This window comes from Cladophialophora yegresii (genome assembly GCF_000585515.1).
Source record: "Cladophialophora yegresii CBS 114405 chromosome Unknown aczIN-supercont1.3, whole genome shotgun sequence".
NCBI classification, from domain to species: domain Eukaryota; kingdom Fungi; phylum Ascomycota; class Eurotiomycetes; order Chaetothyriales; family Herpotrichiellaceae; genus Cladophialophora; species Cladophialophora yegresii.
Window position 1 is genome coordinate 4,121,090 of NW_006913047.1, and position 13,032 is coordinate 4,134,121.

Genomic DNA, 13,032 nt, shown 5'->3' on the forward strand with positions numbered 1-13,032 from the left:
CCGTGCGCAATATCTTATCAATAGTAACGACTAAGCATACCGTCATCTCGGTTGAACGTGGTCACAAAATCGGTGCAAACGAAACCTGTGTATGGGACCGAACTGCTGAGGGCTTCCGAAGCCTGTAGGCATTGTACAAAAGGGGACCCTGGATCTCATAGTCATGGGCATACTTGAATCCATACATTTCCAGATAAATCCCAAGCTGACAATAGACGATGAGTTGCGAGTATTCGAAGTCGGCGGATGAATAGAGAGCGATGAAGTATGTACAGAGTAGCAAACAAACTCACACTTGGCGAGCTGGCAGCTGGGCACGCCTATTCTTCGCCTATTCTTGATACATCCACGTCCAGTCTCTTCCGTCTCATGCCCCAATTCTGAATGACATGTCATTCAATGCCGTTCTGAGTCATTTGAAACGTTACGCTTGGACCATTCTCGGCGGCCTCGTTCATTCTGAAACACGAGACGAGTATTATTTCTAATCTCTGCCTTGTATTCTCGGACCGAGTATTGGGATCGTTGGCCACATCCTATCCACGCAGTACAGTCCTAGCGTTCAGATCGTAACCAAAGGCCGAACTCAGTATCCCGAAAATCTTGCAGTGGCTCTGGGCATCTACCACAGGAATGTCCTTGCAAACCCCAAGTGATCTGCCTGTGCAGGTCATCGTGCCAAACGACACCAACCCATCCGGGGCCCCTCTACTCTCTGCAGAACGTCGAATTACACCGTCGTGGACCGTCGCGCAATTAAAGGCCAAGCTCGAGCCCATCACAGGAATCCCCGCGTCCAGCCAGTCTCTGCGTACCAGGTCCTTGCTCGACGGCACATGGATTCCAATCGACAACGACGGCGACCTGCTCTCCACTCCACGATACGGACTGAAGAAGGGGTCTGAGATCCAAATCATCGACCTGCGTCCCCGGCACGAGCGACATAATCTGAACTTCCTCGCGGCCGATCTGAGTTCGGTCGAGAAGTACCAAATGCCCGAGCACCAGTACGAGAAGCTCGAGGACTCGGTGCTCGCGTGGAAGCGGCGGCAGAAGCTCGGCCGCTTCGACCCCACCGCCAAGTCGCAGGACCAGGTTGTGCAGGACCGGCGGAGGAAGGACGGGGAGGAGATGGCAAGCCGGGGGATCCGCACGGGGCTGAGATGTCGCGTGGGCAGGGATGACGGCAAGCGGGGCGTCGTCCGGTTCACGGGCGAGGTCCCCGGACTGGGCGGGCTGAGGGAGGAAGGTTGTCTCTGGGTCGGCGTCGAGCTGGACGAGCCGGTGGGGAGGAATGACGGGAGCGTGCCTGTCGAAGTCGAGGCCGAGGACGGCGGTAAGCCCAAGCACGAGACGAGACGGGTGTTTGAGTGCCGGCCAAAGTATGGCGTGCTGGCGAGGCCGGAGAAGGTCGAGGTGGGCGAGTTCCCGCCTCTGGATGACTTGGTGGACGAGGATATGGAGGAGATTTGAACACGCCTGGCTCGTCAACGCCGGGGAGCATGTGGCCCTGTTGAAGTCATTCAAGCTCAGTCGAAGCAAGAATGCGCGAATGGCCATGCGGTCTCCAAGTTGGGCAAAGCCTAAATACCACGATCATGGGTGTATCCGGACTCGTTGATGATACGAGCACTTTCAGGCACACTGCGAATAAGAGAGGATATTACCAGAGGGGCTGGATTATCCATCGGCAACGCGAGACGTCAGGGAACTACGAAAGCGAGAGCTTGCCGCCCGGTTCGCTCAGCTGCTGAAGGCACAGCCACGCTGGCGGCACGAAGATGAAGTCTCAAAGACTTCCGAAGGCATTGTCGCCCTGTCATCAATCACTCGTAGCCAGTGCTTAACGAAGTTTCACAGACACATCATCAACAGCTTCCGACAGACAAGGTCAAAGCATGTGGCATTTGCAAGGACAAAGTCTTCAACATTCGTCCGCACCCAGGCCGGACTGAATAGTCGACCGATCGTTCCGTCATTAACCTTGTAGCAGAAGAGCGCTATATATCCTCCAACATTGTGCATGAGCATGTGCGCGAGGATATCAATCCTGAGCTTCTGTGGGCTCCGATTCACATGCCTGACTGAAGAATATTCGTGCTGGCTTGTCCATCTCATTCTCAATGGAATACTGGTTACCTGTGCTCAAGTCAGTTCTGCCAACATTCACCACTCAAGGGCCACGGAACATTCCGGACTCACCACGTGGAACTTGCCAGAATCCTCCCTTGCCGATGCTGAATCGGTTCATGCTCCCAGTATCTTCGCCGCCCAACGGGCCCACGGTAACTGTGACCCTGCCCTTGACCACAAAGAAACTCATATGCATCTTGCGGCTATTCTTCGGTCGCTTGATGCCGCCTGGAGGCAGATCCACCAGTCCGGTACCAAAGAACCTCGTCGACAGCAATTTCGCGTATCGAAAAGTTGGCCCATCCTGTGACTGCGAACTTGAGCCTTTGACTTCTCGGGTCGGGATCGCTGCGGCTGCATGAGCGATTTCGATCTCCTCTTCTTGTTCTGTCGGCGCCTGTTCCACATTGTCCCATATAGCGACATTGCCTCGCAGCGTGCCGGTCCCGGTCTCCCATGGCTCAGCGTCGGGATCTTCTGGGATATTGTCAAGTTCGAAGTCGGAGTCCGATTTATCCGCTGTGTCTTCTTCTGCTTCCCTGCCCTCCTCGACAGAAGTCTGTCGGGTCTTGCGTTTGCCCTTTTTGCCCTTCTTCTTCTTGCTTTTCGACGTCTTGCTCTCAATCCTTTCTGCCACTTCTTCAGAGCGCACAATCTCCTTGATGCTGTTGAGTGGGAAGCGGGCTCCATCCGCCAGACTTGCTCCGCCAGGGCTTGTCCCGTACACACATCGTTCGTTCCGCCAATATGCCAAGGGCTTGACGCTGACCCGGCCGCTTCTTGTGTGCAATATGCCCTCATCTGCGGGAGTCTCTCGTCGCAAGATGTATAATGATCTTGGAGGCCCCGGCCGTGCTCTGACTTTCTCAACAATCGTCTCGAGTTCTTTCTCCTGCCGAGAAGACAGTTTCAAGTTCGAATCGATTTCTCTTAGAGGCTGCTTTCCCTGTGCCTTTGCTGATAATGGTTGTGAGCTTGGTGCCGGCGGAGTGACATTTCTCGTTATTCGGGGTCGTCCTCTCTTTTTTGCAACTTTGATCGGTGTGGGTGAGGCATTGGGTTCATCTTGCTCGATCGCATCGGATTTCCTCTTCTTCCTCGAGTTTGCTTGGTTTTGTGATGCTGGTGGCGCTTGCTCTTCGAGTTCTTGGGTCGGCTCGGTTTCGTCGTCATCAAAGTCCCGAATAGGGGCGCCCAGCTCTTCAGAAGTCTGCGGCAGTTGCAGCGTCCGTGTGGCATCTGTTGCGTGCTCGCCTGGAGAAGAGCCATCAACTCTAGCATCTACAGCTGCTTCGGCGTCTTCTGTGGCTTCATTGAATGCGTCAAAATCTCCATCCTCGATAGAAGGGGTGACTTCATTCTCGATCCGCCGCAGTTCTAGACTGGCTCTTGGTCTGTGCAGTCGACTCGGGGTGATAGTCATTCTGCTGGAGAGGGGTGACTTTCGCGGGCTGGGGCTAAATCGCCTCGGTTGTGTCCTCTGCAAGCTCCGGACAGAGGCAGGCTGTGGACTTTGCGCATCTTGAATTGGTGTTGACGCAGTGGGTGGGGTGTTTTCATGTTCCTCGATGTCTTGAGCTTGCATGCTCTTGGCCGCAGAGAATATGTCGACGCCATTGCTCTTCCTTGCGGCACCACTAATACCGCTCTTTCTAGGAGAGGACGAGCGGAGACGTGGCACTGGCGTAGTTCGGGCCGATCGATGCGCAGACAGTGCCTCAGCAGGAGCATCTTTCCCCTCAGTCTCCAGCACGACCACGTTCTTCAATGGGGATGGTTTCCGCGGCGATGAGAAAATGCCCGAGATCTGTTCCATTCCGTAAGCATCAAGCGGTTGCTGGTCGAGAGTAACGCCGGTGCGCCTGTGCCCGGTCAGCGACAGCTCCCACACCCAGTATCCATGCGCCCTCACCTTCCTGCCTTTCCAACCGCCGAGTAGTCGACATTGGCAGGATCCCTGCGCGCTGCTAATCGCGAAGCCATGATGAGCTCAAATCTGCAATCTTATAGCGCGCGATGCAGGTATCAAGCTAATCGCCTTCAGGAACCGTTGATTGCTACTTGAATGTTGAATGCGATGAAGCGTTCTTGTTGTCAGTAAAGCCAAATTGGGATTAGCTCAGTGCTGCCAAGCGGGGTGCAAGAGAGAACGTCATTGGCTAGTGTTCGGGGACGCGTCGCGTCGCGTTTCTTTCCCATCATGTCCAGCGGCTTCACGAGACGTTGACTCCCATGACTCCTAGCAGTCAGTGTTGAAATCTAGAGGTATCATGGAAACGGACGAGATCGCCGTCTCGACGGTGTTTGTTCCGCCATCTGTAAAAGACCACCACGATGAGCTCTTATCCGGCAAATCTTATGCGCATTACAGCCGCATCCCTGAGGCCATCACAATTCGAAGTCCGTCGTCATCTGACCCGGGAACACCATGCGTCCTAGGCGTCGATGAAGCTGGTCGTGGTCCGGTCATTGGTCCGATGGTCTACGGCGTCTACTACCTCCCTGTTGACATTCAACAATCCTTGCTTGCCGACACATATCACTTCGACGACTCGAAAGTGCTGACTCCGGCAATCCGAGCAAACCTGACGAAAGCAGTTTGCACCAACGAGCATGATCTGTTCAAGTCATCCGGTTGGGCAATCAAATCCCTATCGGCCCAAGACATTGGTGCTGGGATGCTGAGATATGGTGGATCATACAATCTCAACGCTCAGGCCATTGATGCCACCGTGGAGTTGATTCGGGGCGTGCTTGAACGCGGAGTCAATGTCACTGAGATCTACGTCGACACGATCGGAAAACCCGAAGTCTATCAGAAGAAGCTGGCTTTGATCTTTCCGACCATCAAGATCACGGTCGAGAAGAAGGCTGACAGTCTCTTTCCCTGCGTCAGTGCAGCCAGTGTTGTCGCGAAGGTTACCCGAGACGTCAGCTGTGAGGCTCTCCTGGATGCATATACACAACAGCAAGCTGCTTCATCCCAAGACGAACATACGACTTGGGGCTCAGGGTACCCATCGGATGCCAGGTGTGTTGAGTGGCTCAAATCCGCCATTGATCCAGTTTGGGGTTTTGGAAATGAATGCAGGATGAGCTGGGGTACGGTCAAAGACATGCTCGAGCAGAAAGATGGGCCGGCGCGGAGAGCAGATTGGCCGGATGACGCTGACGAGGAGAATACAAGGATCTCACAGTACTTCGGCGCCAATGGAACACAGGCACCAAAGACGGAGAAGGATGAGTTGCGGTCGTGGTTCGGGACAAGGGTCGGACAAGAAGCATTTTAAGCCGTCGACGGATACCTTCAACAGCCAAGACTCCCAATTTCTGCTCTATCCAAAATGCAGACAACCTACCACCAATAAACGCCACGCCAAAATCGCGAGACACCGTTGCCAGCAGCTCTTGGTCACAGCTTCGCCTTGACCCACAGACCCTTCATGGCGCCCTCAAGACCGGGAAGGTTTGCAGGCCCGTCATAGATATCCCGCTCCACTGCTCTGGTGTTGATGTGCAGCGGACCCAGATCCGTCACCCGGGCCGCACCCAGTAACCGCGCCGCAGTGGCGGTCTCGTCTCTCAAGATTTCGAATACTCGTTCGACGCCTGCAATCCCACCTGCACCCAGGCCGAACAGAGCTGGACGACCGATGCCTACAGCCTTTGCACCCAACGCGAGAGCTTTAACAACGTCCGTGCCTCTCTTGATCCCACCGTCGACGACAACATCGATCTTGTCGAAAACCTCTGGGCAATACTTTCTTATCTCCAGCAGAGTGTGCACAGCAGGCGGGGCTGTATCCGCCGCTCTACCGCCATGGTTCGAGAGAATAATACCCTGGACCTGGGGCGTATGCTGGGCGGCGATGTATGCATCCTCGTGACACTGCAGACCCTTGAGTATGATAGGCTTCTTCGTATGTTTCTTCAGCCAGGGCAACGTCTCGACCCATGTCAGTGTCGGGTCCGTCCCAAAGAACAGCGACTGGCCAATCCCGCCACCACCTTTCAGCTCGGCGCCACCAGCATCCTTGATCGCCTGCGAGGTATCTTCGACGACGAACTTGCCTCGCTCGTCGTGCTCTCTTTTTCCCGGCACGGGCGCATCCAGCGTCAGACAAATAAACTTGATGGCATCCAGCTTGTTGATCCGGGCCAGCATGTCTTCGCTCTTCTTGCGCTCCGTCTGCACGTACAGCTGCCAGCCAAACACCTGGTCCGGCTCGGCGTCCTTGACGATCTGCTCGGGCGTCATGCTCGCGTTGTTGCTGATCATCTGGATGGTACCGAAGGACTTGCACGCCTGCGCAATGCCCCATTCGCCGTCCGGGTGGGCTAACCGAGCCATTGCCGCGGGGGAGACAAAGATGGGCACATCCATCTTGTGCCCGAGGAACGACGTCGTGAGGTCGCAGTCCTTGCAGTCCACGAACACCCGTGGCCGCAGCAGGATCTGCCTGTAAACCGTGTTGTTCAGGTGTTTGCTCACCAAGTCGTCCGCGGCCGAGTAGTAGTAGGCCCAGCCCTTCTTGGACAGCTTCTTCGTGGCGGCCTCTTCGATCTCATCCAGGTTCAGCATCGCCTGAAGCGGCTTCTCGATCTCGGCCTCCGTGTCCGGTGCCGGTCCGACGTCTTTGGCCGGCTTCACCGGCTCAGGCAGGCTCTTGGGGTCGATCGGTCCTATGCGCGCAGACCCAGAAAGGTTCTCTTCGAGCGTCCCTGGCGGGTGAATCGGGTCGTACTCGTCCGTGGCATCTTTGCCGGCAAGTCTCAAAATTATCTGTGACCCGCCGGGGTGGTTGGGGAGGAAGTCGGTCACGTCCCAGACATTGCCGTACAAAATCACCCAGCACGAGTCCTTCGAGGTGTGTTTCTGGACTGTATGAGACCGTCAGCCAGAGAGGTCGCGGAGGGATTGTAGCTGGTATTGCGTGGAAAGAATTTCTTGCTCACCCTCTGTATAATTTATGAGCTTCGACATGCTTGCTGGTGCGGGTGCTGCTGCTTGCGCTGCAGGTGCGCGTCGTCACGAGCCCCGAACCCCAAGTACTGTAGGGGTGAGTAGGCCACGGCAAATGAATGTGAGGCGAACAGAATGAGCTCAAGCAGGACGGGAAGTCGCGCGCAGGGTAATGGGTATATACATAAAAGAGGAAAGCAAGATCTAGGAGCATCATATCTTTCAAGATCTTTCGGAGCCCCAGATCTGCACATCCGTCATGCGGAGTTCTCCCTCCCGAGTCCTTCGTGCGCGCCCGCGGCATCGTCGGCGATTGATCTACCGAGAACAAATCACAGATTTGCGATTGGTCTGGATAAATCCCAGTTGGGGCCTCGCCCTCGGCCTGGTCGGACAGAAAAGCGACGTGGATGGTGTGGCGGTGGATCAGGGAGAGCACACAGCTGGGTTCTCGCTACCACCTACTCGTACTGCAAGACTTTATCCGTGCTAGCACTTTTGGTTCAATGAAGAGATCATTGCATCCACCCACATCCCGCTCGGCGTGGCCTACGATGGTGTTGAGTATCGGAAGGCGGCCTACTACCGGGTATGTAGTCACTGTTACTCTACTCCAGCTGCACGGCGTCTGCTATGTCGCACTGAGTCGACACCCTCTCACAAGGCCCTTCCCCCTCACTCTCTCAATTGTCCTCCTCGACCCTTTTGACCTTGACCCGCAAATGCCCCTTCGTCGTGACCACAAAATTATCCTTCCACTCCATGTCCCTGTCCGTCGTCTGGCACGCTTCCAGATCGAACCGCCTCACCATGTACGCCAAGTTGAGGTACAGCTCCGCATACGCCAAGTTGATGCCGATGCACGACCGGGGACCCTTTGAAAAGGCCATGAAGCGGCTCTCGAGTTGCGCGGCGTCTGGGGCGAGCCATCTCTCGGGATCGAACGTGTGAGGCGAGGGGAAGACCTTGGGGTCGAAGTGGTAGCAGTAGCAGGCGCTGGTTATTGCGGTCTACAAGAAAGACAAGAGTATTAGTTTTGCGTGTGACGTTCACGAGAAACGGGCCAGTGTTATTTACTCCGCCGGGAATCTTCTGTCCGCACAGCACGGCTCCGCCTTCGGGCACGACGCGAGCCATCCTGGGTGAAGTCAGTTCACATGCAGCGGTCGTCTCGGTGTTCGCGGTAACTCACCGGCCAGGCACGCCCATACTCATTCTCAGGGCCTCCTTGACGACGGCCCTCTGAGCCACGTGTCAGCAGCGTGTGTCTCTTTGACGTCGGCTAAATGCATGCTTGCTCACCAGGTAGGGCAAGGTCTCGAGCACATTCGTGCTGACCAGCTGCTCGCTCTCCGGCTCCTTGACGGCCTCGTGCAATTCCGCGCGCAACTTCTGCAGACACTCTTCGTTGTTGATCAAGTGCCATGTCGCGGTGGTCAGCGTGTGGGCCGTGGTATCTGTGCCCGCGCCGTGGAAGGTGAATGCGTCTGCGGTCATCTGTCGCATGTTCGGAGTCCATGTTCGTTTCTCCTTGGGTTTCGCCCACGCGTCGAAGACGGTGGGGGTTCCGTCTTCAGAGCCTCCGTTCTGCATGATCCGCTCGACCTTGAGCCGGCATTGCTATTACACATATGTGAGCTCGCCGTACAGGATCCACATTAACCAGCGTGGAGGGTCATGGAGGGCTTACCTCGGTGATCCAGTTCGTTGCAGCGAGGGCGGGTATGAACTGTTAATGTGATTCAGCAGGCGAGTCTTCCGGTATGAGGCAGCCCGAGCCAGACCACCACTGCAACAAGGTAAGATGCTGAGGCGACGTACCTTTTCCTGCTGTTCCTCGGTTAATTTCTGCAGTTGCCTTGTTAACCATGGCATGAAATTAGGCCAGTACGTCGCCCACTGCGAAAAGTCAAAGTACTGTTCCAATGCGATCAGGATCGACGACTGGAAGTCCTTGACGTCGAGCAACTCGAACCCATTGTCCGCGAACATATAGCTGGTGACGACGTCGCTGGTCACACTGCGGAAGCCCATGCTCAAGTCCATGGGCTCGTTATTCGCGGCCGCCAATTCGAACTTGGAAAGAAACTTCTTGATGCGGCTATTGATCAGGGGCTCGAGGCGCGTGATGGCGCCCTTGGAGAAGTAGGGTTGGTATGCATCGCGCCAGGGTTTGGCTGTTTTCAACTCGAGTTGGTTGAAGAATCCATCGGCCGCCTCGTTGTTATCTTGGAGTGTGAGATGTCAGCACCTTGTTCCAGCGTCGGATTCAAACAGCATCGTCGTGGCATAAAGTTTGGCACGGGCAGGAACTCTGAGTCGCACGGGGGGATCGGCCTGGTGCTGATTCGTGCGAGACAAAGGGCCAAACATCGCACGAAGGAAAAGTCTACTTTGAACGAACAGACGTACAGTTGTCGCGGTGTCGAGCATAGCGCGTTCCAATCTTGAAGATTCTGTCGTGCTGTCAGCTCGGCCGTTACATCATGAAGCTAGTGATCCTCACTCGTTGTACGCGGCGATGTCAAAGACATGCAATTGATTCGGTGTGATGCGCACAATCGGTCCTGGATTCATCAGTACTGGCCGTCAAAACACCACCGAGCCCCCAGGCCTCCTCACCAAACTTCTCGTGCAACCTAGCAAACTCAAAGATGTATGATGTCTCAGGCCTCAAGTCATACCAAGCCTGATATATCGACGAGATAGCCGCCAACTTCGGGCCAGGGAACTTCGCCAGTGGATGGAATGTGACGCGATATACGGCGCGGAGGACGAGGAAGGCCACCACTGCGACGACAGCCAGGGCCGAGTATGGAAGAGAAACGGCCATGTTGTGCTTGATGCTGACAGCAGGAGAATGAGGGTCAGGTGGACGTATATATAGAGATAACGCCGGCCGTCCTCCTGAATGTATGAGAACCTGCTCCCAGCTTTACGGTAATCACGACCTTGACCACTGCAACATCCATACCTCGTATTGGTACGTAGGTCCTGCACCCCATGGCGCTGCTATCTCTTCGCCTGTACTGGGCAGACCCAATCATCAGTGTCGATGCCCTAGGACTTGTGGTCTCAAGTGGGGCCCAAGGGACTGTATAGATCTGTAAAATAGTAACTCGTACTGCAGGGGTTGTCGATCAGTATACCCGAATCAGGTAAATGCAGCGTCAAGCTCGCAGGCACGCGAGCGAATCCAACTAGTCGGTATGGAGAAGGCGCCACGCCATCAACCAATCTCGCATCTGCAAAGTGGTAAGAGAATCAGGCGCCCACATGACGGTGCAAAGCCGTAAGCCGCAGGAGATATATCATTGAACGGCTGGGTGTCGCAACTGGTGCCTCGACCTCAATATCGCAAGGTTGCTCGCAAAAGGGAATAGGTCAGGGTGAAGTCACATACCGAAAGAATCCAATGCCCAAAGCTAACTGTCCTACAGTAATCGTTCTGCCCGAACCGTGAGTGCGTCGTAGTGAGCGGATCTTTTGTATACAAGCCTGTTGTACACGGTCAATTGTCTATGGCGGCTGCATGCAAAGACTCGTGCAGACCGGAACTCGTAGGAGTAACGCACAAACAGGGGACTAGGGTTCTCTGAGGCGGCTCAACTAGTGAAGTGGCAGGTGGAATTGAGGGGTCTCTACAGGCAAACATGGGTACAGCATGCCACGGCGACGGTAATGTAGCGAGCATGACACTGGGTTCGTGTATTGGAATCGGTCCCCAGATGTGCTGACTCGCCCTTTCACCAAAAGGTATGATGTACAATGATTTGTACATACATCAGTCATCCATCAGTACCTGATATATCAGGAACGGGGAATGTCCGGGTCAGCATGCTGGGATGGCAACCATGCAGTACACGACCGGTCTTCTTCTTGGATATTGCCGACCCCGGACCTTTGCACAGTATTGAGCTTCAAACCGGCGACAGGCCGCTTTCAGGCCGGAGTTGACCCAGCGTTCCTCTACCGAATTTCAATCGACTGATGTGTCGAGTCATTTGTCCTTTGGCGTCGACTCTGTTCTTGCCCGTTGTGACGGTCGATGCGGCTCGAGTACGCTGCTCACCGGCAAGACGGCGTGTAACACATCCAGGGTGGGGTCGAGGTATCCGATAGTTGGGTTTTGTGATATTGGATGTACAGTCGGTCTTTCCCTCAGTCGAACTCCTCGTCCATGTCTTCCTCCATAGCTTGCTGCATGGCCTCGAAGGCTCGCTCGGTCTCCACACCTGCTTGATCTTTTTGTTCGCCTCCATCCCGCCCCTCCATCTTCGCCCTCCTCGCGTCAATGTCCTCATCATCGCCATCTCCAAGCGCCCGGCCATTCATGGCGCCCTCGACTGCCAGACGATCGGCTGCGATGTTACCCGCATTCTGGGCGTGGCCTTTCACCCAAACGAAGTATGTGACTTTGGCGAGCTGCTCCCGCTCCTCGATTCTCTCTCGAATGTCGGCCACAAGGTCTTTGTTCTCCACCGGTTTCCCCTTGGAATTCACCCAGCCATTCTTCACCCAGTTACGATACCAGTTCGTGACACAGTCAATAGCATACTTGCTGTCGGTGTAGATGGTAACTTCTCTGTGCCTGGGCGCAATGTCCAGTGCTCGTAAGATGGCGGTCAGCTCGGCGCGCTGGTTGGTCTGCTTGCTGCCCTTGAGTGCCTCGGAGACATTTCTATAACGCCAATTCGTTAGCTTTTCTTTTTCTTCTTCGGTGTCATCGTCGTCCTCGCCACGGAGTCGGTCCCTCTTCGATCCGTCGTCATAGCCTCGTTGCCGTACAGCCCAATCCATGGTATACAGCGGCTGAAGCTTCTTGGAGGCAATGTAACGAATGGGCTTGGGCTTGGACTTGAATACGACTTTGGATGGAGAGTTGGCATACTTTGGATCTTGGGGTCCGAAATAGACTCCCACTCCTGCCCTGGCTCCCGCTTGACCATTGCTGAGACTTGATCCGTCGGTGAAGATTCGAAGCATGCCTGGTGGATCGGGGACTTTGGTCATCATCTTAGTCTTGCTTTTCTCCTCTTCCGTGCGCTCGACAATCGTACCGTCGGATGCCAATTTGATGTTGGGATCATATCCATCCTCGGCCCCGGGCGGCAGTGGCCCATGACCGGGCTTGTAAGAGTTTCCGTCCTTGTCTGTAAGGAGAGGGGCTCCATTCACCTGGAGACCAGGTGCAGAGTTTTGCACAATCAACCGCCGTATCTCTTCTTCGGGTGTGATATGGTCCAGGGGATCGACGCCATTGGCCGTTGTGCCTGCCGCGACAAACGCCTCCGCCTCTGCCCGAGTATTGAATTTCTTGTGTCTCGGTTTCTTGATGCCGCGAATCTGAGCCTGGGCCTGAGTCCACTCGGTGTAGACGCCGGGTACCCGTCCATTCTGAACGGCGTAGAATTTCTGGTCTCCGGAGCCGTTGGAGGTTGCGAGGGATTTCCCATCCATGAAAGCTTGAGCCTCGTGAAGGGACTGAAATGCTTTGACTGTGACGATATTAGACTTGACCGCACCGAACCACAACCATTCACACATACAGACTGCCCCCTTGTGTCCCTTGACTTGGCTCAAGCAATCCGGCCATGTCTCGTATATCCCCGGCGTCTTGCCTTGTCTGACCGCGTAGAATTTCCGCTCCGTGGTTCTCTTTCTCTTGACCCCCGCCGCGGCATTCAATGTAGTTAGGCCAGGGCTCGCGCGTGGGGCGTTGTTGGCTTGATGTGGCTGTGCCATGAGGAGCGTAGGATATGGTAGGCGGAGGAACCGAGCAGCGCGTCGAAGTCGCGACAGATTGCCTATTGGCGAGCTGGTAGGAGGAGAGCGTGTAGCGAGGTGGGGATGAGCAGGAGAAGTGGTCACGGGCCAAGGTCAATCATCTGCGTATACGCCTAGGCCGCGTTTGAAAGGTAGGTGGTAGGTGTCAG

General features: G+C 55.2%; 6 protein-coding genes across 6 annotated transcripts; 2 read left to right on the top strand and 4 right to left on the bottom strand.

Moving 5' to 3' along the window:
* Positions 1-633: 633 nt before the first annotated feature.
* On the top strand, positions 634-1,473 carry A1O7_05245 (uncharacterized protein; the record flags this gene model as incomplete). The annotated part of the gene is made up of 2 exons (XM_007759255.1): positions 634-1,311; positions 1,354-1,473. The coding sequence occupies 2 exons, from the start codon at positions 634-636 to the stop codon at positions 1,471-1,473; spliced, it is 798 nt and encodes a 265-aa protein (XP_007757445.1).
* Positions 1,474-2,044: 571 nt separating this feature from the next.
* A1O7_05246 (uncharacterized protein) lies at positions 2,045-4,116 on the bottom strand (the record flags this gene model as incomplete). Its single annotated transcript, XM_007759256.1, has 3 exons — positions 2,045-2,139; positions 2,203-3,995; positions 4,046-4,116. The coding sequence occupies 3 exons, from the start codon at positions 4,114-4,116 to the stop codon at positions 2,045-2,047; spliced, it is 1,959 nt and encodes a 652-aa protein (XP_007757446.1).
* Positions 4,117-4,403: 287 nt separating this feature from the next.
* Positions 4,404-5,423, top strand: A1O7_05247 (ribonuclease H2 subunit A; the record flags this gene model as incomplete). Its single annotated transcript, XM_007759257.1, has 1 exon — positions 4,404-5,423. The coding sequence occupies one exon, from the start codon at positions 4,404-4,406 to the stop codon at positions 5,421-5,423; it is 1,020 nt and encodes a 339-aa protein (XP_007757447.1).
* A 122-nt stretch (positions 5,424-5,545) lies between these two features.
* On the bottom strand, positions 5,546-7,117 carry A1O7_05248 (L-lactate dehydrogenase (cytochrome); the record flags this gene model as incomplete). Its single annotated transcript, XM_007759258.1, has 2 exons — positions 5,546-7,014; positions 7,090-7,117. The coding sequence occupies 2 exons, from the start codon at positions 7,115-7,117 to the stop codon at positions 5,546-5,548; spliced, it is 1,497 nt and encodes a 498-aa protein (XP_007757448.1).
* Positions 7,118-7,779: 662 nt separating this feature from the next.
* On the bottom strand, positions 7,780-9,929 carry A1O7_05249 (uncharacterized protein; the record flags this gene model as incomplete). Its single annotated transcript, XM_007759259.1, has 9 exons — positions 7,780-8,106; positions 8,174-8,234; positions 8,289-8,338; positions 8,399-8,716; positions 8,787-8,825; positions 8,918-9,324; positions 9,509-9,552; positions 9,603-9,663; positions 9,719-9,929. The coding sequence occupies 9 exons, from the start codon at positions 9,927-9,929 to the stop codon at positions 7,780-7,782; spliced, it is 1,518 nt and encodes a 505-aa protein (XP_007757449.1).
* Positions 9,930-11,257: 1,328 nt separating this feature from the next.
* A1O7_05250 (uncharacterized protein) lies at positions 11,258-12,841 on the bottom strand (the record flags this gene model as incomplete). The annotated part of the gene is made up of 2 exons (XM_007759260.1): positions 11,258-12,594; positions 12,646-12,841. The coding sequence occupies 2 exons, from the start codon at positions 12,839-12,841 to the stop codon at positions 11,258-11,260; spliced, it is 1,533 nt and encodes a 510-aa protein (XP_007757450.1).
* Between the last annotated feature and the right edge of the window lie 191 nt (positions 12,842-13,032).